Source organism: Vombatus ursinus, unplaced genomic scaffold (assembly GCF_900497805.2).
Source record: "Vombatus ursinus unplaced genomic scaffold, bare-nosed wombat genome assembly UNPS02010461.1, whole genome shotgun sequence".
In the NCBI taxonomy this organism is placed as follows: domain Eukaryota; kingdom Metazoa; phylum Chordata; class Mammalia; order Diprotodontia; family Vombatidae; genus Vombatus; species Vombatus ursinus.
Window position 1 is genome coordinate 9,625,502 of NW_020950239.1, and position 25,282 is coordinate 9,650,783.

General features: G+C 44.0%; 1 protein-coding gene across 10 annotated transcripts in view; it reads left to right on the top strand.

Annotated features, from left to right (window-relative positions):
* SEC31A (SEC31 homolog A, COPII coat complex component) overlaps positions 1–25,282 on the top strand; it is a 72,855-nt gene that overhangs the window by 33,492 nt on the left and 14,081 nt on the right. For 3 of the 10 annotated variants that reach the window (XM_027854616.1, XM_027854618.1, XM_027854617.1), the window contains exons 15-23: positions 1,056–1,131; positions 1,584–1,762; positions 7,651–7,777; positions 10,309–10,454; positions 11,102–11,275; positions 12,253–12,429; positions 21,986–22,078; positions 22,799–22,922; positions 24,718–25,056. In XM_027854616.1, coding sequence (XP_027710417.1) covers positions 1,056–1,131; positions 1,584–1,762; positions 7,651–7,777; positions 10,309–10,454; positions 11,102–11,275; positions 12,253–12,429; positions 21,986–22,078; positions 22,799–22,922; positions 24,718–25,056 — 1,435 coding nt within the window. The remainder of the gene's footprint in view (positions 1–1,055; positions 1,132–1,583; positions 1,763–7,650; positions 7,778–10,308; positions 10,455–11,101; positions 11,276–12,252; positions 12,430–21,985; positions 22,079–22,798; positions 22,923–24,717; positions 25,057–25,282) is intronic. The other 7 variants (XM_027854620.1, XM_027854621.1, XM_027854622.1 and 4 more) reach the window with 5 other exon arrangements.

A 25,282-nucleotide genomic window follows, 5' to 3' on the forward strand; every position in this document is an offset into this window, starting at 1 on the left:
AAATATTGAAATGAAAAGCAGGAGATTTTATTCCACAATGCTCCATTCGCCTTAACTGTGAGGTTCATGAGATCATAGCTGTAGAATCATAAGGAATCTTAGGGATCGTCCAGTCCAGCCCTCCCTCGTTTTGTGGATGAACAGATGGAGGCCTGCAGGAGGTAAGGGACGTCCCGAGGTCACGTGGCAGAGAAGGGGCGCAGCAACGACGTGCCTCATAAAGGCTCTGCCATCTTTTCTCCTCCTTGGCACTTCATGCCTGGAGGGCCTACAGAGGGTATCTAGTCCAGTGCGCACCGAGCTTTGTGGTGGTTGTCCTGCGGTCACGTGGCAATGCTGGGCTGCTAAATGCCAGGAACGTCGAGGGGAAGGGGCAGTGATGGTGTGTCTGCTTTTAGTTTTATTTTTCCCTTTTCCCTACTTCATTTCATAGCTCATTACTTTGTCCCCTTGTACAGATTGAATTTATTAAGGTCTCCTTTTCTTGCTAACAAGAGAATTTATAACTTTCATTGACTCTTTTAAAAATAAATGTTTGTTGATTTTCCTACATTTCCCACAGTGTCCCTCTCCTATTTGACACCATTGTGGAGAAAGGTTTTAAATGCCAGACAAAGGACTTTGTATTTTATCCTAAAATCTTTGTATTTTTGCGTAAAGGCAAAGGGAGGCCAGAAACGGAAGCTTCTTGAGCAGAGAATGGCAATGACAGGGAACGATAGAAGTGGATACTTTTCGCTGTTCTCAAGGACGTTAGATCATTGGATCTTTGCTATACACGCACAGTCAGGTCTGCAGGCGAGGTACTAATGCCTTCACTTTACTGTTGAGGAAGCAGGCTCACTCACGATTTGTCCAAGGTTGGAAGTGGTGTTGGCGGCCCCGTGCCCCAGATCGCCTTTCTCCCTGCACTGCCGCTAAGTGGCGTGTTCCTGGGGAGAGCCTGCTGTGCATTGGGCTGTTGTGTGCACAGCCGTGTGTTTTTTGTGTTACCTGTAATTTCTGCGGTCATAGTTTTTTCCACTAAACTGTGCCCTTTCCCCTCTGTCTTTAAGAGCACCGAAGAGGAAAATCGAGAGAGTGACGTTTCTCCGTCAGCTGGAGGAACATTTAACATTTCTGTCAGCGGAGGTAAATGCAAATGTGTTTTATTTTCAGGTAGAATTTAAACATTTTGCTTTTTCCAGTGAAAATACTATTATTTCCTAACCTGAGAATTGTTATAGTTGGCCTGAGGGAGAGAAGGAAGAATGTCCATTGTTAGTTGATGTGTTGTGATTGTTCCACAAACTGTTGACGTGTGGCTAGAGTCCCAGGTAAATCCTTATAAAGCTGTTTAAATATGGCCAGACCAGGAAAATATTTTATTTTTCACAAAACTTACTAAAATGTTTTCAGGAGTCAAAGAAACTCCAGAAATATAGATAAATGTTTCGTATTGTGTGTATGTGTGTGTGTGTTTATGAGAGAGAGAATGAACAAGCCATATCATAATGTCGTTTCCCATGTTGTCATCAAAACAAAGATTAGCTTGTTTAATGCTAAACCTAATTTAATTTAGTGGTTTTATTTCCCTGTTGCAGATATTGATGGCTTAATTACGCAGGCTTTGCTGACTGGTAATTTTGAAAGTGCAGTTGACCTTTGTTTACATGATAACCGCATGGCAGATGCCATTATATTGGCCATAGCAGGTGGACAAGAGCTCTTGGCTCGAACCCAGAAAAAATACTTCGCAAAAACTCAAAGCAAAATTACCAGGGTATGTATTTTTAACTGGATAAAAGATGAAATAAAATCTCTCACTGTCTTTCTAGTATAAGTGTCCTAATCAAAAGTGTATGTTGTGATTATTCCCTTCAAATCTTTTGAATTCTCTTTTTCACTTGAAGAGTAATACCAGAATATTAACATGTTGCAGGATTACTAATTTTTTTTTACATTATTTTGCCTTCCTTAGTACTAACTATGAGAGGAGGAAAAAAATCTCCCAATAGACAATTAAACTGTTGTTTTCAGCCCAAGTAATTTCAGTGGTGTAAATGTTTGTGTAAAATAATGATAAATGCTGTTATAAAGAACAGTTCCATTTGAAGCATCACTTAGATGATTTGATCACAACTCTGTGAGAAATATCACTTTCTTGTCCAGCTCTCAGTCCCACGCTGTAGTGTCATTATGGGTGTAGGTGAGAAGGGCAGAGCTGAAGGAAGGGAGCTGAGTCTTTTATGGTCCCCGTTCCCCTTCGCTTGCATCATCAGTAGCTGTCTCAAATATGCCTGTCACCTGCAATTTATAATCTACCTTAATCCCCAAAGTACACACCAGAACAGAATGCCACACTGGGAAGTTCAGGGAGCGTGGGTAGTTTGATGAAGCTCCCCCATTGAGGTCAGAACAGGTCACTTGACAGGAGACGAGCCTCGTCAGTGGTGTTTCAGCACTAAGGTCCTCCTGTAGATTGGAGAATGCAGTTTTAACAGTTTATTCATTGTAGCTAAATCCGATTTCTTAAAATAGCCTGGAATGCATCATAATGAAATTTGTCCAAAATAATGTCCATGCTGAACAAGCCTAATGTGAAGTGACTTCCTCCTTTTTTTAAGGGTCATTTTCTCCACCCTGCCCCCCTCCAACATGTGTGTGTACGCTCAACACACATGTGCATACAAATAACACAAGAAAACTCATTTAAACTTTTAAAGTATTGCTTTAAAAAGATCCCCCCCCCTCGCCCCACCCCAGTCATATGTCTTATTAGGATAAGCTCCTTAAAATGGTGCTATTTTGTGTATTGTCCAGAACTAACTTTTATAGAAAGTATTTTTTTAAGCACAGCGAATTTTATTCATCTATGTACATGAGCTTTTTAGCAGTTGTTTTCATTATTTGACTTGTCATCAGTTTCACCTTTTGATAGACTGTGGTCTCTCTGAAGAGGATTTTATTTCATCTGAAAAACAGATCTTTATTGATATTTTTTGTTTTTAAATTGCCTGCATTTCCACCTACATCTTTTCCCTCTGAGAGCCATCTCTTGTATCAAAACATTTTCCAAAAAGGGTAAGAAGAGAAAAAAAAAATCAGTAAAATGGACCAACATATCAAAAAAACCAAACCCTTGGACCCCCACCTCTGTTTTGTGGTGCTTTATCTTTCTTTTTATATTGGTATAGTCATTGTGTATATTCTTTTCTTGGCTCTGCTTAACTTTGATTTTCCTTCAATTCAAGTAACTCTTCTGAAGTTTTTCTGTATTCATCATGTTAGTGATTTCTTACAGCACAGTAAAATTCTTTTGCATTTTATTTTCATTTTTAATTAATAATCATTTTGACAAACAAAACCTTTGTAACAAATATGCATAGTCAAACAAGACAAACTCTTACAGTTGTCTGTATCCAGAAATATTTATTTTGTTCTTCGTCTTGGCTCCGTCACCTCTCTGTCAGGAGGTGGGTAACACGGATCATCCTCAGTCTTCTGCAGTCGTGGCGGGTCATGGCCCCTGTCCGAGTTCTGAAGTCTCTAAGAGTTGTTTGTCTCCACGGTGTTATTGTTATTGCCTCAATAGTTGTCCTGGTCCTGTTCCCTTTCCTCCCCGTGGAGTCCCTACTGCACGATGGAATTCTGTTACATTCACGTGCCTTAATATGTTCAGCCATTCCTCTCTTGATGGGCACTCCTTTCATTTCCAGTTCTTTTTCACCACCTAAAGAGCTGCTATAAATATTTTTGTTTGAGTCCTTTCTTCTTTCTTCAGTACCTTTGGGTTACAGGCCTAGTAGAGATATTGTTGGGTGTAACATTGCATTATGCTAATGCGCCACAGCTTGTTAGCCGTTCCCCCATCGGTATGTACATTTTTTCTGGTTGTTCATGACACAATGAAGAGCACAATTGTTGTGTTTGTGGAGCCTTCCTTTCTTTTTGTCACTGACTTCCTTGGATTAATTCTCTAAGGGTGGAATCTTTGTGTCAAAGAGTGTAGACATTTTAGTCATTTTATTTGCATAATTCTAAATTACTTTCCAGAATGGTTGTACCAGTTCCACCAACAATATATGTCTGTTTCTCATAATTCCTCTAAGTTGACTAGTCTCATCTTTTCCAGTTTACTGTGAGATGGAATCCCAGAATTGTTTTGATTTTGTGATAAATAATTGGAGCATTCTTTCAGGTTGTTAATAATTTGCCCTTCTTTTTTTGAGAGCTGTTGGTTCATACCTTTTGACCACTTATCTACTGGGGAATGGCTTTTGGCCTTCTATAGTTTTTTGGTGGTTATATCTTAAATATCAAACCTTATCAAATATTTGATAACAATTTTTCCCCAGTCAACCTTTTCCATTCCTGTCCTTGATCTGTTCTTTTCAGTGTTGTTCTTATCTATTGAGTTCTCCTCACTGGGCGGATTCTTTTGACTTCGCTTTCTTGATTTCGCATCATTTAGTAGAAGTTTTCCTACATTTCTCTGAATTAATCATATTCCTTATTTCTGATGGAGCAGTAATATTCCATTACATGGAAGGCAGCTAGGTGGCACAGTGAATAGAGTGCCCGGCATGGGGTCAGAAGACTCATCTTGAGTTTAAATGTGGCCTCAGACACTTACTATCTTTGTGACCCTGGGCAAGTCGCTTACCCTGTTTGCCTCAGTTTCCTCATATGTAAAATGAGCTGGAGAAGGAAATGGCAAACCACTCCAGTATCTTTGCCAAAAAGACCCCAAAAGAGGTCACAAAGAGTTGGACATGACTGGAAAATGACTACATTTTTGTACATGTTGTCCTTTTCTTGCCATTAGTAGCCCTGTTAGACATTCTGTTAGTAGTGAATGCTCTGGGTCAGTGGGTATGACTTGTGTATTCAGATTTTTTTTTTTCGGGCAATTGGGGTTAAGTGACGTGCCCATAGTCACACAGCTAGTAAGTGTCAAGTGTTTGGTGTGAGGCCGGATTTGAACTGAGGCCCTCCTGACTTCAGGGTCGGTGCTGTATCCACTGCGCCACCTAGCTGCCCCAACGCGTTTTTCTATCTATCTATCTATCTATCTATCTATCTATCTATCTATCTATCTATCTATCTATTTATTTATTTATTTATTTTTGGCTAGGCAATGGGGTTAAGTACTTGCCCAGGGTCACACAGCTAGTAAGTGTCAAGTGTTTGGTCTGAGGCCAGATTTGAACTCGGGTCCTCCTGAATCCAGGGCCGGTGCTCTATCTACTGCGCCACCTAGCTGCCCCTCAGCTCGGGGCACAATCCACAGTTCCAGAGACTGAATAAGCATGCTTGTCCTCTAGATTACCCTTCAGCAATGAACTTTCCTTTCTCTTACCATCGTTGCTACCTTGAGGGATGTGAGGTGTCTTAAATTGGATTTCTCTGATTATTAGTGTTTTTAAACAATTTTTAAAAGTGATTTTGATCATTTGTAGCCTTTTAAAAGCCATTCCTTTCCTTTAGTTTAATAGAGGAGTCCTCTTACTGGTACACTTTTGTATCCGTTCCCTTTTTCATTTGAATGACAGACTTCTGTCAGAGATATTTAATGCAAAGTTTTTCCCCCTCAGTTTTGCATCTTCTGATTCTACTTAGGCTGCTTTTATTTGTGCGCAAGGTCTTTTATTGGATGTGATCACAGTTGGCTGCTTTTTGTGTTCTTTCCTGCGGGAGGCAGTGTGGGAGTTGGAGGCCCTGAGTTCAGATCCTCGTCCTGCCACTTATTAACTGTGCAGCCGGGGCTTCTCCAGGCCTTGCTTTCCTCAGCTCGCTGGTGAGGGGGTCAGACTAAATGGCCCCTTAGGTACCTTTGAACTCTGGATCTGTGATCCTTAGTTGTAAATCTTCCACCAGTCATAGTCTTCCATCACCAAATCTTTACCAGTCGCCATAATCTTCCACCAATCAGAGGAATTTCAGATTGTGGAGGTGTGATGCTAGCCTCAAGGGCGTGTCTGTCCCTATGTGTGTCTAGGAGGTTGATGACCGGGGAGGCCAAGATTTTGTAGTGGACCTACATGTCTCCTCTTGCATTGATGGACATTTTTATGTAAATAATTTACACCTCTGTTAGCCCTTGATATGAGGTATTAGCAGGGGACAGGGAGGTTTTTTTATTGCATAAGACAAATGACTGATAGCTGTAGAGAGCTCAATACCACATGGTGACTATTTGTTGATTTTATAAAAACATTTGATTTGGTAAAGCAAACTGCTCTCCTCAAGGCTTTCTTCCATCAGGGTGTTTTCCATACTAGACCAAGAGAAATTATCTTTTTCTTTGATCCTGTAATCATTAATATCAGACAGAGCCTAAAAAAAGAGAAATGAATAGTCAAAAAAGATCTTGGCCACCATCAGGGATGACGTCCATTTCAGAATACAAGTTGATTAGAATTCCCTGTCGGTAGCAAAGCTTCTTTGCTTGTGGTGTCATGCTGAGCGCACAACACTCGAAAAATCGGCCTAACCCTCCATTCTGGAAATCCAATTGAACAAACACGCGCCTACTCCGTGCCCAGCTAGGCCCTGGGGACATAGGGACAACACGAATGGGGTGAGGGATGAGCCCAGCCACGCCAGAGAGGCTCAGCATCTGGGCTGGCCACCAGGGAAGGGCTTTTGTCTGCTTCGGCAGCTCCGGGAGAGTCAGGAGTTACCCATCCTAGAGAATGAATCACGCTCTGAAGCGACGAGTAAACTACCTACGATTAGTTACTGTTGGTTGGTTGACTGTGTTTTGGCTTCTGCATTCAGGGACTTCCAAATGACTTGAAATACGTATTTATTATTGCTAATGCAAGGTCAGTTGGGAAGTTGAAATAGTGAAAAAAGTAACAAATGAGATCTCAGAATTATTTTACTGAAGTTTTAAGTACTTATTCTTTGAGGAAAAAAACATCCTGCACTGCAGTGCTGCAGGGCCTGCCAGAATTCCATCGCACCTAGGCCGCCCTCCACTTGTCTTCTGTCCTTCCCATTGTTCAATAGGAGCTTGTTTTCTTTCTCTTCTTATTCTGGCTTCCTGTAAGGGGAGTAAAATATAACATCCTGATCATCAACTTCAGCTTATTTGTTCCATGTTCTTGCTGCTGTCATGTTTTGTTTTGGAACTTGATCGTGCGGCATTAATCCACATGAAGCGTGCACAGCCCTCTCCTGCACCCTGAGGTCCAGCTGCACTGGCCTTTTTTCTTCCTCCCACATGACACTTCATCCCCTCCCTCCATGCTTTTGCACTGGCAGTACCTCCTGCCTGGAGTGTGTACCCTCCCCCGGTCCACCTCTTCAATGCCACTCAGATATCGTCTTGTCACTGAAGCCTTTGCGATCTCCTACCCGGGAGATCCTCCCTCCGATCCTCCCAATACAAGAGCTGTCTTGTATTGGACCTCTTGGCATGGATTTGTCTTTATGAACTTTGTATTTATGTGGTGTGTGTTTTTGTGTGTGCTGCTGGTGGGGAGGGCCTGTCTCCTTTTGATTTGTCTCCCCAGTGCCTGGTGCAGGACCTGCCAGGTGGGGGGCACCTAATAAACACCTGACTGATTAATTGATTGATAGCATGTTGTTCCGAAGCATTAATTCTTGAGGATATGGGCACTTAGGAGGCATTTACTTTTCTCTTTACTCTCTCTTTCCAAGCTGATCACAGCAGTGGTGATGAAAAATTGGAAAGAGATTGTTCAGTCCTGCGACCTTAAGAACTGGAGAGAAGCTTTAGCTGCTGTCTTGACTTACGCTAGGCCAGATGAATTTTCAGCTCTTTGTGGTAAGAAAATGATCATTTCCCGAGCCTTATTAAGTGTCTTTGTTACTCTATATTATATGTTTTGATATGTGCATCATGTGATTGTTATTATACATATAATATATTGTAATACATCATCATAAGTTTCCTCTTCTGCTCCTCTGGTTTTCTCTGTCCTCCTCCCAGTCCTCAGACATCTTCTCTTCCTTTGGTGAGGTCTTAGCAGAAGAGATAGCTGTCCTCTCTGCCAGGGCCAACAACGAGTCCTCTGAGGCATCTCCTGAGTCTTAATTCTACCTGTCATCCCTTCTCCCATATACTTTCCATCTCCAGCTATCCTGGCCTCTGAATATGCCCATCTTCTTTCCCCCTTCAGTCCCTGTAGCCGTCCTCCTCCCGTCCTCCTCTCCCCTTCTCTTCAGCACCAGCAGGCTTCTGTGTGAGAAGCCTCTGCTTTCTGACCACCCACAGCCCCTCCTGCCGTGCTTTGCATACTTAGAGTAAATGCTTAAGAGTGCTGGTGAGTGGGAGTGACCGCACCTCTGGCTTCCACACACAGCCTTTTCCCAGACTTGTAGTTCCAGCAGGCCATCTCCCAGGCCACCTGGTCCAGCCCCTCTGCCTTGCCACAGGCCTACCTGCTCGAGGATCTCCTGGGGTGAGGGGCGCTAGCTGACCAACGAAGGGCTGCTCAGGGCTGTACAGCTCTCGTTGTTAGGAAGCTCTGCCTCCATGCTGCAGCCCCTGTGTCCTGCTGTGGCGTGGCCTTCAGCTATGCACACTATTAATTCACATTGAGCTTGCAGTCCAGGGAAACCCCCAGGTCTTTTTCCACATGAGTTTTTGTGTAGCTGCAACCATCCTCATCCTCTCCTTGTGCAGTTGGTTTCCTAAAGCTCAGTTCCTCTACTGGGGATCGATTTGGTTTGGGGGAGAGTGGTCCATCCTTCCTCTCTCTGCAATTGATTGGCTTTCTGACTTTGATTCCCCTTATGTATGGCATGCTCTCGCCAGACTGAGCAGCTTGCTTCTGTTTTCTGCTTTGCGGCTTCTGTGACTCTGTACTCGTGCTATTCCTTATGTCCGAACCCTATCCCTAACCCTAACCCTAACCTAACCTAACCTAACCTTTATGTATAAAAATCCTACCCCTTCTTTGAGGCCCAGTTCAAATAGCTTTCTATATTAAACCTCCCTTGGGGTCCCCCAGGTCAGAGTGGGCGCTCCCTCCCGTGACTTGCCTAGCCCACCTTTCATTTGTGTACGGAGAACAATCCATTTCGGCATTGCACACGTAGGGAGTGCAGTGGTGTGGAAACAGTGAGAAGAGATCGGGTGAATTCAGGCTGCACCACTTAGTGTGTAGCTGTGGGGTCACAGGGACGTGGAGGAACCCCTCTGAGCCTCATCTCCTCATCGGCACAACGCCTCTCCTCCCAGCCTCATAGGTTTGGATGACTAAGTGAGCTCCTGTCCGTGAAAGCTCGGTGAAGCGCCACGGACGTGCCGTCTGTTATTGCCGCACTCTTTTTTGTGCTGGGTTCCTTCTTGTTGGCGGAGCTCCCTTCCAGAATGGGAGTGCCTCAAGAGCAGGGGCAGTGTCTACTCGCAGCTGCTCCACTTTCTCGTCTGGGCTGTACGTAGCAGGCGCTGAGTAAATGGCGAAGGAATGTTGAGGCTGTGGGTAAAAATGTGCTGGTAGAGGAGAAATCCATATTTAAAGGAAATTAATAATGGCCACAGCCAACTGTCTTCTGAACTTTTTTCTTACACTCAGTTTATCGTTTATCTTGGGGGGTTGTTTTTGCTGCTATTCATGAGTTATGAAGATTCATCTTTTAAAATTTTTTTAAAGTTTATTTTTTCAATTAAGCGTAGAAACCATTTTTAAGATTTGTTTTTTAAAATTTTGAATTCCAAGTTCTCTCTCCCCCCTCCCCACTCCTTGAGAAGGCAAGGACGTTGATATAGATTATACATATGAAGTCATGCAGAACATTACCACATTAGCCATGTTACAAAAAAAAACAAAACACACACACACCCCCAAAGAAAACCCCCGAGAAAAACAAAGTAGAAAAGGTATACTTCGATCTGCACTCAGACGCCATCATTCCTTCTCTGGAGGTGGACAGGATTTTACATCCCAAGTCCTTCAGAATTGTCTTGGATCCTTGTGTTGCTGCGAATGGCCGGGGCATTCACAGCTGATCGGAAGATTCATCTTCAACAACCACACCAACAATAATAATAATGATAGCTAACATTTATATAGCACTTGACATGTGTTACCTCATTTGATGTTCACAACAGCCCTGTGAGATAGGTGATATTATTAGCCCCATTTTATGGATGAGGAAACTGAGGCTGAGGGTTAAGCAACACTCATCTTGACCCAGTTACTGAGTGTCTGGGATGGTTCGTTGACCGGGCTCTTCCTGACTCTGAGTCCAGGACCCTGTGTGCTGTGCTGGGCTGTGTCTCCCTTTGACTTGCAGAGATGTTCTTACAGTTGGACTCCCTGTGGATCATTTGCCTTTTCTCCTCCTTAGACCTGTTGGGCGCCAGGCTTGAGAATGAAGGGGATCCCCTCCTGCAGACGCAGGCGTGTCTGTGTTATATATGTGCTGGGAACATAGAGAAATTGGTCGCGTGTTGGACCAAAGCCCAAGATGGAAACAGCCCCTTGTCACTTCAGGTTAGTGTCTGTTTAATGGGAGGTGCCGATGCCTGCGCTCGTGGTATTTTTATGAAAGGGCTTTCTTTCCCTTTTTAAAGGAATTTTTTCACAAGCTCTTGATGAGTAAAGTCCTTCCCTGTAATATTTTAGTTTGAACTTTTTTTCTTTGTGGGATTTTATTTCTAGGTGGAGTCATTTAAGAGACTCATCTGTTGAAACACAAGCATTTATTAGGAGTTTTGTGTCAGCTTATGCGGAAGAAAACAGTCGTGGTTCAGTTTTAGATGGCCAGATGTGTTTTCAGCCGAGACATTCCTCCTTCTGTCTTGAGTGGCCACACAGAAAGGTGGAAGTTAGCCTAGCGTACCCCACCAGTGCAGCTCAGAGGGCGTTTCGCTTTGGCCGCCCTTGGAAGAATTGATCCCTTTGGGGCACGCTTTCTTCTTCAGCCTTGAGTGCTCCCTTTGGTGCCCCACTGGTGGGCACTGACATCTTCCCAGGCCAAGTGTAGGTGAGGCAGAGGCAGAAGGCGTGGCCAGCCGGGCCTTCATCCTGTTGAGTAGTCTGTGCTAGAGGGTGATGCGAGCCCTGCAGCTTTGGAATGCATTTTTGGTAAGGGTGTTAATCCTTTCCTGTGCTTTGTCTCATTCTCCTCTTCCCTTTAGGATCTGATTGAGAAGGTTGTCATCCTCCGCAAGGCCGTCCAGCTCACGCAGGCATCAGATGCTAATGCCATCGGGGCCCTTTTGGCCGAGAAGATGAGTCAGTATGCCAGTTTGTTGGCAGCCCAGGGCAGCATTGCTGCAGCGCTGGCTTTCCTCCCTGCCAACACCAGCCAGGCAAGTGGATCCGACTGTCTTTCCTACCTTTCCTTTCTATGAATGATTAATTCTTACAAAGGGGACCCAGTCTTGGATTTAAACTGCTAGTTGGGAATGAGTTCTGGAGAAAAGGAGCTCCCTTCTTCTATGTGAGGACAAATCTTGCTGACCCCGTGTCCTGGCTTGTGTCTGTGCCTCCTGTGGCTGTGCCACTGGGGTAGAATATCAGTCAGCAAGCGTTGATGAAGCGCCAGCTGCAGTCGGGGCCAGATCTGGGCCAGGAGTTGTGGAGACACGTACAGAAAGTGGAACGTTCTCACGTCTCAGGGAGCTCCCGCTCTGAAGAGGGAAAGAACAAGGTCGTGTCTATGTCCTTGCAGGGACAGGCATCAGGGAGGGGCAGACTGGCGGGATGACTTTGTAGAGGCTGGGCTGGGAGGTGTGTCCTGGAGGAGGGGGGTTGACGGGCTGTGGTGGGGAAGGGAAGGGAGAGGGCATCTAGGCCAAGGCACAGATATGAGAATGGCAGGGTCACAGGGCAAGCCCAAACGGGAAGCCTCTCCCAGGGTCTGAGGGCCCAGGAGGCAGAGGAAGGAGACCTCAGTGGAGGAGGGTGAGGATGCCCCGCTGGTCAGCGCGGGAGAAGGAATCATGTGGATTAGAATCAGAAGCCTTTACTCTAAAGCTTTTATTTCTTACAAGCCCTGCCATTATTTTTCTGAGGAAAGACACTTGGAATTGTTCAGAAGCATTCTGTGAGGTTTCTGTAGCCTTAGACTGGGAGCCTTAGTTACTACCTCTTCATAGTCTTTTTTTCTTCCTTTCTCTTTTGAAGACTAGCTTATCTTGAACCTGAAAGCAGGTGGTGACATGTCTTCCCTTGGCTCATCCCCAGACTCCAAACACACTGTGTCGTTAGGGCCAGAGTGGTCAGCCACATGGGTGGGGAGGTCATGGACCAATCACTCTTGTTTTATTTCCTTGTTTCTTTATAGCCAAATATTGTGCAGCTCCGTGACAGGTTGCGCAGGGCACAAGGCGAGCCTGGGTCTGAGCAGGGAGCAGCCTCTCGGGCTCTCTATGACAGGCAACACGTGGGCAAGGGAGGACCTGGGCCTGCTGCGGGCCAGACGCCGGGGCCACGGGCTCCAACCCAGCAGTACTATCCTCATGTAAGTAACCGCAGGCCCTCGGAAGGGCCCCCTATTCCTGACTTCTCTTCAGCTTGGAGAATTCTGTAGGTGTTTATCATTTAGCCTCAGTGGAGGAAGGTGACCTTCTTTAATTGAGGCGCACAACAGTCCTGTTGGACATTTTTGTAAATTGCTTGTCAAGTCTTATAAATGGTGTTTGTGGTATTTGTTCTGAAAAAAAATGCCCCAATTTAGTCAAATGATATATTCTTAGGTATACGGTAAAATTTAAATTCCTTCTATGATCTTTCCTCATTTTTCCCTTCTTAATTTTCATCTAAGTCAGGGATTCTTAACCTGGGATTTGATGTTCGGATTAATATCAGGGGGAATTTTCATTAATCTCTGAAATTTTTCATTTTTACCAATTATGAATTTAAAAAAAAAACTCATTCTGAAAAGGAGTCCATAAATTTCATCAGACTGCCAAAGGGGTCCATGACATCGAAAAGGTTAAGAACCTCTGCTCTAAATTATTAAGCACATAAAGTTGTACATTTTATTTTCAGTCAAGTTAGGTTACAGAGTACAGGTCGACAGTCAATTAACAGAGCAACATGGTGGCTAATTTGAGTAGTGCTTTGTTAAGTGTTCTCAATCTTTGTTGTGCTAAAAATCATGGTCCTTTCCCTCAAGGAGCTAAAATCATCTCTTGAGGGATACAGCATGTAAACAGACGAATAAGTACAAGACGATATGAAGACAAAGAAAATATTAATAACTACGGAAGTCATGGCATGCTTCCTGAAGGCTGTGGCACATAAGCTGAGCTGTGCAGGGAGCTGAGCCTTCTAAACGATTAGTAAGAGAGCTTCTCCCAGGCATGGGGAAGGTGAGGAGAGCATCACAGTAGTGGAAAAAAAGGATGAGTATCGAAGAAGGCCACCGTATCAGAAGACCGAGGCTGATCTTTGATAACTTTGGAGACGGCAGTTTCAGTCAAATGGTAGGATTAGAAGCCAGATTTCAAAGGGTGAAGACTACTCGTGAGTAGGTGGTTAGGAAATGGAGACACATGTGGGTGGCTTTTTACAGACGTGTGGCTGTGAAAGGGAGAAGAGATAGGATGATAGGGAAGGGCACTTCACGGTCTTGAGAAGGTTTTTTTGTTTTTTAGGATAGGGCATACCTGGGCATGTGTGCTTGTAGGCATCAGGACAGCATCAGATAAATGAGATCTGTAATCATTCAAAAGAGTTTGACTTTCCTGTCCACATGGAAAAAGCCAAGCAAAGTAAGAGTGCCTGTTGTTTAGAGTAGACTGTGACAGTCAGCTGAACTTGCAGCTGGCCTGCAGACACACAGACTGTGAGTTGAGCATTTAACGGAATGAAGAAATGGTCCTTCTTACCTTGGAGAATTTGTGCGTGGCTTAAAGCTCTCCCTTGGCACAAAGGCCACCAATATCATATGCTATGAATCGGCCTGAAGAGGTAAAGTTGTGTAGCAGCCAAAGGAAAACAGAGGGGCTCCTGGTGGGTGGGAGTAGAATGCAGTACGTCATCTGCAGACAGACGGGGCAGTGGTATAACTGGTGGTGTCATCCAAGAGAAGCCTACTCACAAAGGTGGGCTGGCCACTTAGCAAGAAGGGATGGCCTGCGTGTCCTGGCAGTATCCATGTGATGACACAGGCCCTAGAGAAGATCCGCAGACCGTCTTGTGGATGGTACGTGGAAGGACATAGACAGGAGCTACTCAGGATGTCACGGCCCAGATGGATCATAGTCCGCGCTTTTGAAGGGAGTGCCCATATCTGAGATCATAGATTTAATTCATTTTAGCAAAACATTCATTAAATGGTGTCTGTGTGCAAGGGTCTGTGGGCAGCCAGGCCAGAGTGACACAGTCCTTTCCCTCATGGATCTTGTGTACCACAGACATCAGTAAATACAAAGCACCTGCAAGGTAATTTTTAGAAGGAGAGAGTGCTGGTGTATGTGGCTTGTGAGGGGCCTCATGTAGCAGGTAGCTCCTGAGTTAGGCTTCGAAGGAAGCCAAAGTGCATTCCAGGTGTGGGGGAACCCCTTGTGTGTGGAGGTGGGAGATGGGACATTCTGTGAACAGAGTATGTGAAGGGAGTAATAGGAAATCAGATTGAGAATCGCAGCTGAGACGGGATTGAAGAGATAACAGACTGGAGGCAGGAAGACTAATTGGGAGGCTGTTGCAGCAGTCAGGGTCAGAGAAGATGAAGACCTGAATTAGATTCTAGCTTTCTTGAGTGAGGAGAAGGGTAAGGAATGTGAGAAATGTTGTGGAGACTTGGTAATTGAATGGATATGGCTTTGAAAGAGAAGGAAGTTTTGAGGATGCCTCTTAGATTGCAGACCTAGGATACGTCTGGTTGGGGGTTGGGGGGAGAAAGAAGAGTTCCATTTAGGACATACTGAATTTGAGGTAACTATGGGGTGGAAATGTCTGGCAAGGAAACCGATTAGGGCAGAGTATGCAGGTCTGTGAGGACAGCTAGCGGGTACCATGGATAGAGCGCTGGGCCTGGAATCAGGAAGACTCATCTTCCTGAGTTTAGATCTAGGGTCAGACCCTGCTGAGCTGTATGATCCTGGGCAAGTCACTTAACCGTCAGTTGGCCGAGATTCCTAGAGATGATTTTTGCACCCATGGGAGCTGATGAGATCACCAAGGAAGAGAGTTTAGAAATAGAACAGCAGAGGGCCCAGGACAGAGCCTTTGTGGGGGGTGGGAGAGGGAAGGAGGAAGAGAACACAGCAAAGGGACTGAGAAGGAACAGGTTGAAGGAGGGCCTGGGAAGAGCGTTGTCGCTGAAGTCTGTGGATAAGAGCGTGGAGGACAGTCACAGAAGCCTGGGGAGCCTCCATGGCTGGGCTCAGCTGGCCTTTCTAGACTAACTGCACAGTTATTCCCACAGATACATTTCACATCCTGCCAGACAGACGCCCTGGATATTCCCTACTTTTGTGTCTCTGGCCCTTCGCACCCCGTTCCCTTCACACACGCCTGATGACACTGGTCTCCTTGCTCCCCAACTCCAGGCATTCTTGCCGGCTGGCCTGTGAGATGAGACTCGAAATGGAAGCCAGAGCCAGAACATGAAGGACTTCGGAGGCCAAACAGAGATGTTTTTACATTTAGAAAGTGCAGTGTTGTGTACAGGGAATATCCAGGGGGTCTGTCTGGCAGGAGTGACCTGGAGAGAAGGGGATGTCAGAGGCCACAGAGAAGTCCAGAAGAATGAGGACTGAGAAAAGGCCGTCGGATTGGGCGATTGAGAGAGCGTTGGTAACTTTGGAAGGAGCGAATTAGGTTGACCAATGAGGTCAGGAGCCAGATTGCAATGGGGAGGGAGGGAAGAAGGAGGGAGGAGGATAGTAATGGGGAGGGGCAGGTCTAGTGAGGGCTTTTTGAGCATGGAGGAGAGAGATTGACGAGAAGTGGGAGGCGAGGGCTGATAGATGTGCTGTGACGATGGGCTGGAGCGGCAGGGTCACTGGTGTACCGTGGAGCTGTTGCCTTGGCAGAGGGAGGGCCGCCTCTTCGTGTCAGCCGGGGGTGAAGGAGACAGCGGGGAGACGTCTGAGTAGAGCGAGGTGAGGAGCGGGGGAGGCGAGGCTTTCTGCTGCGCGCACGGCTGGGAGGGGGGTGCTGGGAAGCAAAAGCCGCTTCGGTGAGCGGAAGGGTCGCCGTGCCGCAGCGAGGGCCTGCTGAAGTCATCCAGGGTGGGCTGGAGTGGGCCCTGTGCGGCTTGGTGATCTTCTCTGGCTTTGTTCAGCAGGGCCGCAGGTGGTGGGGGTCATCTAAGGCCGGGCCTTGGAAGGGGAGGAAAAGAGAGCAGCCAACACTTGGGCGGCACCTTTTCTTCTTTGTGTCCTTGGTGCTCAGCACGCTGCCTGGTGCAGAGCAGGTACTTAATAAAGCTTAGGGACGTCTAGTGAAAGGGACCTGCACTTGGCATCAGGAAATTTGGGTTCCAGATTAGTCATGTGACGATGGGCAAGTCATTTGTGCAGTCGGAGCCTCAAGTCTCCTCATCTGTAAAATGAAGGGGTTGGGTCGGATACCTGTGATCGTTCCTGTCAGTTCTGATCTTTTATTATCTGGGAACTTTCTCATTTTATCCTCAAGACAGTCTGGTGAGATGAGTAACGTAGGTATTGTGATCATCCCCGTTTTAGAAATAAAGAAACAGATGAGAGAGGCTAAGGGCCAAGGGTTGTAAAGAGATCTGTCAGGTGGGTGAGTTGGTGCAGAATTCTGGGGTGTCGATGGGCTTTGTGTGGGAGGAGCAGGACGGAGGCCCGAGGCCCGTCCAGAAGCGCCAGCCCCACTCAGGCGTGGCAGGCCGATGGGGGCCTCCCTGGCTGAGAAGAGCTTTGGACGTCAGGCAGAGGAGTGGCGATTCCATTCTCAGAGTAGCAGGAAGCCAAGGGAGCTTATCGACGGGAGGGCAGGCTGCGGTCACAGCTGTGCTTGGGAAGGACCCTGCAGGGTCTGTGTGGAGGATGGATCAGACAAGGGCAGAATCAAGGCCGCAGAGGCAACAGAGGGGCTCTGACTGACTGTTTCCAGGTCCTCATGGTTCAGTTATTCTTTAGAAATGGAGTAAAGTACTTACAGATACGTGCTTTAAAATGTGACTCACTGTGTTCAGTTATATTCGTATCCAAGTGGGAGTCAGGAAATAAGGTAAGTAGTTTAATTGTAGCATCAAGACAGTTTTTGCTGGCTGCCTCCTAGAAGCTGATGAACTTTATAATTATCAAAAACTTTTTATGAGGGCTAGTGTAACCAGTAACTTAATCACATTTTGGACATCTATGTCATCCTTGTACTTAATTGGTCTGAATAAGTCATCTCAGGTTTCTGAACAGTCAGAGAGACTTTTTGTCAGGAAGGTTTTAGAGGAGTGCACCACCCTGGAAAGGTGCCGTGGATGAGGCATGTGGAGCGCGTGGAGTGGGCTTGGGGTCGGGAGGAAGGGGCTTCAGCACCTGCCGCAGGTGCTGGGGCATTGCACTCGACGGCGTCCGCCCCACTCGCTGCCAGCTCCCAGTCTGTAATCAGACTTTGAGAAGGGGGTTACACTGGGTGCCCGGAGGCTGCCTATCACTCTGAGATGCTGTGATCTCGTGTGACAAGCAGAAGGTGTTCTCTGGTTCTCTGGATTGCACGGGAGACGGGGCAGAGTCTCTGATTTCAGTCCCTGGATGTGTCAGTTGTCGCTTTGCAGCTGCAGTAGCTGATTACTGGAGCACTCTATCTTTTTAACTGAATTGCTGCCTCCACTCTCTGGTGATGGCGATGATATCAGTAATAATAGCTAGCATTTACGTAGCGCTTAAGGTTTGCAAAGTAATTAAACACATTATCTCATTTTCATCTCATAACAGCCCTGGGAGGTAGGTGCTGTTATCATCACCATTTCCCAGTTGAGGAAACTGCAGCAGACAGACTCACTCACGCAGCTAATAATTGTCTGAGGCAAGATTTTACCTTGTCTTCCTGATTCCGGTACCACCTGTCATAACTTGTCACTACTCTTATCCTTGTGGAAATGTACATTTATAACATCCTACCTCTTCCAAAGTGGTCATCCTTCTCTTTCTAGTAGTTTTTTTTTTTCTGGTAGAGAATTTTTGGTTTTCTCACGTTTTTGAATCGTGTACCCTTAAAAAAAAAGGCAAATCTCATTGTGAATGTAATATGAAAGTTGAGTGGCACTTCAGCCACCCTGCAGTCTTACCAAAAGGCTGTCATTTTTGATGACAGCATCTCTAACTTCCTATAAAGACCACCGTTTCATTTTCAGACAACTTTGCTGGGCATTTCCCTCAGTATATTCTGTAGCCATCTCAAACTCATCATTGTCCAAAATGAAAAGCCGTGTTTGGGCTGGACAGAGGGAAGAGAAGAGGAGCACGGAAGTTAAAACAGGTCCTTGAAGATACAGATTGCTGGTGTTGAAAAATTCATTTTCTTCCACCACATTTTTCTTTTTTGGAAGTCTAAGGGACAAGGAACAAAGAGGAAAAAGAACAGTTAAGATAGGCTAGAAGAAAATCCCAGTGGTCATAACTGTTAATGGGAACTTGATGAATTCACTCTTAAAATGGAAGCAAAAAGCACGATGGGTTAGAAAGCAAGATCCAACAATATGTTGTTTACGAACCGCATATTCGAAATACAAAGATTCTCTGAGAACCAGGAAAATGGGGAGCGATAAAATCTCTTATGTTTCAGGTGAACTAAAAAAAGCAGGGGCAGCGATCTTGATTTCAGATAAGGTGACTGTGAAAATAGGCACAATAACAATAAATAAGCTGGGGAAACTATAGTATTCTCAAAGCCATCATAGACAATAAACTAGTATTGATACCTAATAAATATGTATTGAATGTCATAGTATTTAAATCCTTAAAGAAAAAATTAGCCAAATTGCAGGGAGAATTAGAGAGTAAAGCTATAATAATAAGGAATCCAAGGGTATCTTGTTTACATTTAAACAAACCTAACAAAAAATAAATAAGAAAGAAGGACTGAATAAAATTTTAGAAAAGTTGGATATGCTACTGAATGGAAACAGAAATTTATATATGTCTCAGCTGGGCATGACAGCTGTACAAAAATTAACCATGTTTTCAGGGCATAAAATCTTCACAAACAATTGAGGAAATATTAAACATATCCTTTACTGACCATGGTACAACAAAAGTCATATTTTATAAAGGGCCTTTGAAGAAAGGATTAAAATTAATCAGAGGTTAAATAACTTGATCCTTAAGAATTGTTGGTTGAAAGAACAAATCATTGAAACAAAGCATCATTTTATTAAAGATAATGACAACAATGAGACAATATATCAGAATTTTGGGGATTAGCTAAACATACTCATCAACAAAAGAAAAAAAAACAGGTCAGTAAATTGGGCATGCAACTTTAAGTCTAGGAAACCAACAAATCAGAAAACTCCAGCCAAACACAAAAATAGAAATCCTGAAAATCAAACAAGAGACGAGCAAAATTGAAACCAAGAAAACTTGTCAGGAGCCTCAAATCAACCAGTTTAACCCCGGGACTGTGGAATCACAAACTTGGAGCTGGAAGGACTTGAGAGGTACCATCAAGTTGGATGCCCTGGCTTTACACGTGAGGAAGTTAGCCCAGATAACATAAGCAAAATAACTGAGTCAGGATTCAAACTGATAAAGTTAGGGGCCCATTTGAGGGTGGTGGTTGAGGGGCACCGATAAGATTGTTAAGCAGGTGTTAACTGCTCTGATCAAAATAAGAGAAGAAAGATTGGATCAAAAATGTAGAGAATTCTGAACAATTGAAGGTGAAATGAGGAAAACTGTCAGAAACCGTTTTGAAACCAGGTATATGGCAGTAAAACTGATAATGAGGATGAATTGGATAGATATAAAAAAAGATACAAAACACTCAGATTAACAGAAAAAATAGAGAATTTAAATGACCCAGTGTCAGAAAAAGAAATTGAACAAGCCATAAATGAACTCCTGAAGGACCATAGGAATTATGAGAAAATTCTCTCAAACTTTCGAAGAAAATTCAAAGATGATATAAACTATTTGGAAAAATTGGTAAAAGAAGGGATTCTTCCAAACTTTGATGAAAATGTGTAAGCAAAAGCTGTCTTAAACGAAGAACAAGCATTATATGTAACGGGGATAAAATAGAGATCTTTCTAAGAAGATGAAGGGTTAGGGTTGATAATATTTGATATTGTCCTAGAAATGCTAGATACAACAATATAATAAGAAAAAGAAATTGAGGGGATCACCGTAGGAAAAAGAGGTAACGGAACTGTGGTTTTCAGAAGAGTTGATGGTCAATCGAGAGTACCCAAATGATGAGTCAAATAAAAAAATCAGTTCAAAGAATAATTCCATCAAAGTTGTAGCACATAAAATAAATCCAAATAAATTATTAGCGTTTCTTTGTATTTCTTCACCTCTGCTCCCCCCCTCCCCCAAAAAAAGCCCAGTAGGAAAGTTTATAGAAATTGCATTCAGAATAGCTAAAAAAGTATAAAATATTTGGTAGTCTGTCAAGCAAGATAAACACAGGAACTGTATGAAAACAACTACAAAGCAGTGATTATCAGAATTTTCATATTGGTTAAAATGATAAGATTGATCAGTGGAGCAAGGGAACATAGTAGAATAGTGTTAATAACTTCTGAGAGCCCAGCCACTTGGGTAAGGGCTTGCTCTTCAACAGAACCTCCTGGAAAAAGTAGACTGCCTTCTGGCAGAAAATAGATTTAGACCAGCAGCTCACGCCACAGAAAGCTCCAGATGGATATATGACTTAAATAAGAAATAGCCTGAATTTTTTTTCTGGTGTGACCTTTTACATTTAGGTTCTGTATCTCTCTTGGGCTTTGATTCTGAGCTTGTATGTGGTGCAACATGTTAATCTAAACCTAATTTCTGCCAAACTGCTTTCTAGTTTTTCTAGCAATTCCTGGCAAGAAGGGGAGGCCTTTCCCCAGTAATTTCTTGGGTTTATGAAACGCTGAGCTGCTATTTTCACTTGCTTCCCTATTCTGTTCCACTGATTTGCTTTTCTGTTTTGTAATCTATACCACATAGCTTTACGAATACCACTTCTTAAATGTTTTGAGGTCTGACAAAACTATACATTATGGGACTGTGTTCCTGTTGTTTGTAATTTTTTATTATTTCCCTCAGAAGTCTATATTTTTGTTCCTCTAAATGAATTGTTATTTTTGTTAGGTCTCTTAAAGATCCCCTTGATAATTTGATATACCCCTAAGTCAATAAATTAATTTATGTAGTGTTGTCATTTTTATTATATTGTTATGGTTTATTCACGAGCAGTGATCATCAATTATTTGCTTGCCTTCATTTCTGTACTGTTTTGTAGTTCTACTTTTATTTTTAAAAAGAAAAATTAAGATCACTTAATTAAGCATGTGTTGGATAAAATAAGGAGAGGACTGTGGAGTATTAGAGAGTACATTTCTGGGATTGGGGAGAACCCGGGGTTCTAGTCTTATCTCTGACATTCTCTGGTCAGTTTCCTCATATGTAAATCGAAGGGGCTGGATTAGGGGACCACTCATCTTCCTCCCTAATCTTGGATTCACCTTTTAATTGTGGTGGAGGGTTATGAGTGGCCATATTACTTCATTTAACTTCATTTTTAAAAAAGCGACCTTAAAAAATGTTTACAGACCTAATTGTAGTGGCATGACGACTACTGTTCTGATGCTTCTCTCACATTCCTGTTCAGTTTTGTTTTGTCCAGATGCTTCCTTTCCTTCATTGTCTTGCTTTTCCCATATCCTTAACCAGTATCCTCAGGTGGCGGTTTTCAATGTGCTGTGACTTAGGTTTTGCCATTGATTTTTTTTTCCTTTTCATTTTGCTTTCAGAATCCCAGCTGCGCTCTGAGCAGTGGCTTTCATCCATGCAGTTCAGCTTTGCATCTGGCTGTTCAATGCCCTTTAGGTTTTTTTGTTTTTTGTTTTTTATTTTCTGTGATTGGTATTTCTTTGTTTAATTCAGGTTAGAATTGCCCCTACTGTCACTACCTGGAGTAACAAAACTCCTACTGCCCTTCTCAGCCATCCACCTGCAGCCTCTCCCTCTGACACACAGGTATAAGCTTCATTATTCCGCTTTGAGAGATCTTTGACTCACTTAGATAGATTCACCCAGGCTCTCTTCTTTGACCCCGGTTTGCCTGTTTGTTGCATCTTAATGCTTTTAGGAGCTAGAAACTTGGTTTTTAATACGATTTGTTTCATTTCCTCCCTAACCCTCTTCTCTGCCTGATAAAGTCTCATTTAAGTTTTGGGTACAACCTCCCACCCAGGTGACTGAATCTGAAAAAATGTTAGCTGTGGTTTTAATAGTGTCTGTCCTCTGACAGCCATCACTGAAGATCTCTTTTGAATAGTGATTCTTAAAATTTAAGGGAAGCGAAAGTTGCTTTTGTGGCATTTAAATTGATTCCTTGAGTTGGGAGTAATGAACAGAGAGTGAGAGATGGAAAATGTTCGTGGCTTTTCACGAAGGTCACTGACCTATATGACAAGTATTGCTGCTGTTCTTGCATTTTATGATGCTGTCATTTACTCTCAGCTTCTAGTTGCCCTTCACTGAAACTGTCACTTGAATTCTCATGTTGAAATTGCTCAGAATGCCTGGCTCCTGAATCCTGATGTGAGAAAGCAGGAGGTGGCGTGTGCAATAACATAGTGGTGCTTTTGCTAATGGAAGATTTTTATTGACGTGAACCCAGGGCCCCAAATAAGAAACCCAATTTCTCGCTCATGATATCTTGATGCCAAACCCAGCCTTTCTCTTGTTTCCCAGGGAGAAAATCCTCCACCTCCAGGTTTCATTATGCCAGGACCTGGCAATCCTAATATGGCGATTCCACAGTCCACCCCTTCTGGCCACATGTTCGCACAGGTACCATCTTATCCACAGCCACAGAGTAAGTAGTAATACCTGATGTGCCCTCTCCCCAGCATGACATGACCAACTCAGTGCCAGCTTTCCCTGATGCTCCAAAGTTATCTATAGTTTGGTCTTGTCAAGTGAAGAAAAGACTGACCCATGTAAGACTCCCTCAGTCTTTGCTGCACTGAATCCCTATTTCCTTAAAAAAAGTAAGCTTCGACCAGCATGCCAGGGACTAGCCGCCTGTAAGTCAGAGCGCCAAGACCAAGGGACCGAGGTAGGTTCCTGTTGGAAGAGCTTTTTCCTGAGCCCTAATCTGATCTCTCATGATAGTGATCTAGTAATCCTGTAGTTTTGATACAAGAAACATTTCTCTAGCAGTGCTCTCAAACTCAAATAGAAACAGGGGCTGCCAATCTGGACATGAGGATCCAGCAAGTGGGCCTAATGTGGACTTAGTTTTAAAATGTAATGTAATTTGTTGTATTGTATTTGAATTTATTTTGTTCAATATTTCCCAATTACATTTTAATCTAGTTCAGGCAGCACTCATGAGTCTTGTGGTAGCCTGTAGGCCCGGGGTTATAGTACCTATTCCTTTCCTCCAGGAGAAAGGTAAACACTGAAGGGATGACATTTGTTTCTTAGGAGGTGACTTCTCTTAGAGAGGTACTCACTAGAGCCAGAATAACGGCAAAGGCAAAGAGAAGTTGATCAAAAGGAGATTAGGGGAGGGGGTTGGAAGGAAAAATATCAAGGAGAGAGAACCAAGACAAAAAGGAAGATGATTTTAAAAATCCCCCAAAGGAATGAACGCCAGCTGAAAATGAGGCATTGCGTAAGCCCCTGGTAGGAGATTGTCTGGTTATGTCATTTATTTAATATTCCTTAATAGCACCGGATGTAAACTAGAACTTGTCCAGCCTCTTTTCTACAAAGGGCTCCATGTGGTCCCAAGTATTTCATATGTACCCTCAGAGCATCACAGCATGGTGTTACTGTTCATGTTGTGCTTCAGCACGTAAAGGTTGGGCAGTAGACCCCAGCTTATGCAGTAAGTAGAGGAGCTGAGACTGTGTTTCCTAGTTCTCAGTTAACTTACTTCCCTAGTCAAAGCTGAAAACAGCAAATAAAAAGCTAATTAAAAGTCAGGCTTTTGTTGTTGCTGTTGTTTGTTTTAAAATCAGCCAGCTATATAATACAGAATTTAGTTTTAACTATTGCTTTGTCAGTTGTCAGCAAAAGAGAGTTGTCCTTGGACCCAGAACCGTGTCTGCTCTCAACTAAAGGATATGATTATTCTCTTGTATTTTGGAGGGGTGCTCTTTAGCAGCTGTAGCTGCCACAATGCTGATCTCCTGTCAAAGGCCCTCCTTATAAAAGAGAGGTCTTGCAAGCCAAGCCTTCCCTAGCTTTTGAGTGGAAAGACTATCATGTGTTCTACCTATGTAGTATCATCTGGAGACCAAGAGATAGCTCTATAGTCTTTTTTGCTACCTCTTTTTTCCCCCCAAAACAGAGGAAAAGATAAGCTTCTTGTAGCTCTCCAGATTTAGTAATTAGATTTTTTTATAGCCAGGGCGAACTTGGAGCCTGCAGCTTTCAAATTGTGTGCCTAATGGCTTAAAAAGAGGAGCTCTGACAATCTGTTTCTTAAGCATATGCTGCATGTTAATTTTATAGTGATATTACAGTCTTAGGAAAGAGAGGAGAAGAAGTGTGAAGGCTATTACTACCAGGAGAAATACTCATTTTTATTATAATAATAATGTTGGGTTTGTTGCAAGACCTAGTAGGTAACACATCTCTTTGTTCCTTTTTTCATGTAGCCTATCAACCAGCTCAGCCGTATACATTCGGAACAGGGGGACCAGCGATGTATCAGCCACAGCAGCCCACCCCCCTTCCTGCTTCAAATGCTTACCCTAACCCTCCTTATGTGCCCTCTGCTTCTTCCCATTCTGGGCAGCCTCCGATCTATGCAGCCCAGCCCCAGGCCTCACCAAATTCTCCCAGCTCTATGTCTGCTTTCCCTCCTCCCCCTTCTGGAGCGTCCTTCCAGCATGGCGGGCCAGGCGCTCCACCGTCCTCTACCGCTTACGTCCTGCCTCCTGGATCCACAGGTACACTGCCTGCTACCAGCGAGCTGCCTGCATCCCAAAGAACAGGTCTGCGCTTGGTTTGCCTGCCTTCTTCCTCCCTCGGTTTTGTCTTGTTGGCTGGGGGTGGGGGTGGCTTCTAATTTTTAAAAAACTTTGGTTGAATGTGAGGATTTAGCTATAGGGCTTCCGGGTTTATTCTTCCATGTTTCTAAAAACAGAGTCTTCCCTGTAGATACTCTAGTTTGGTTCTGTGAAGTTTGGATTCAGTCAGATGTTTGAGGACCTAGAGGGC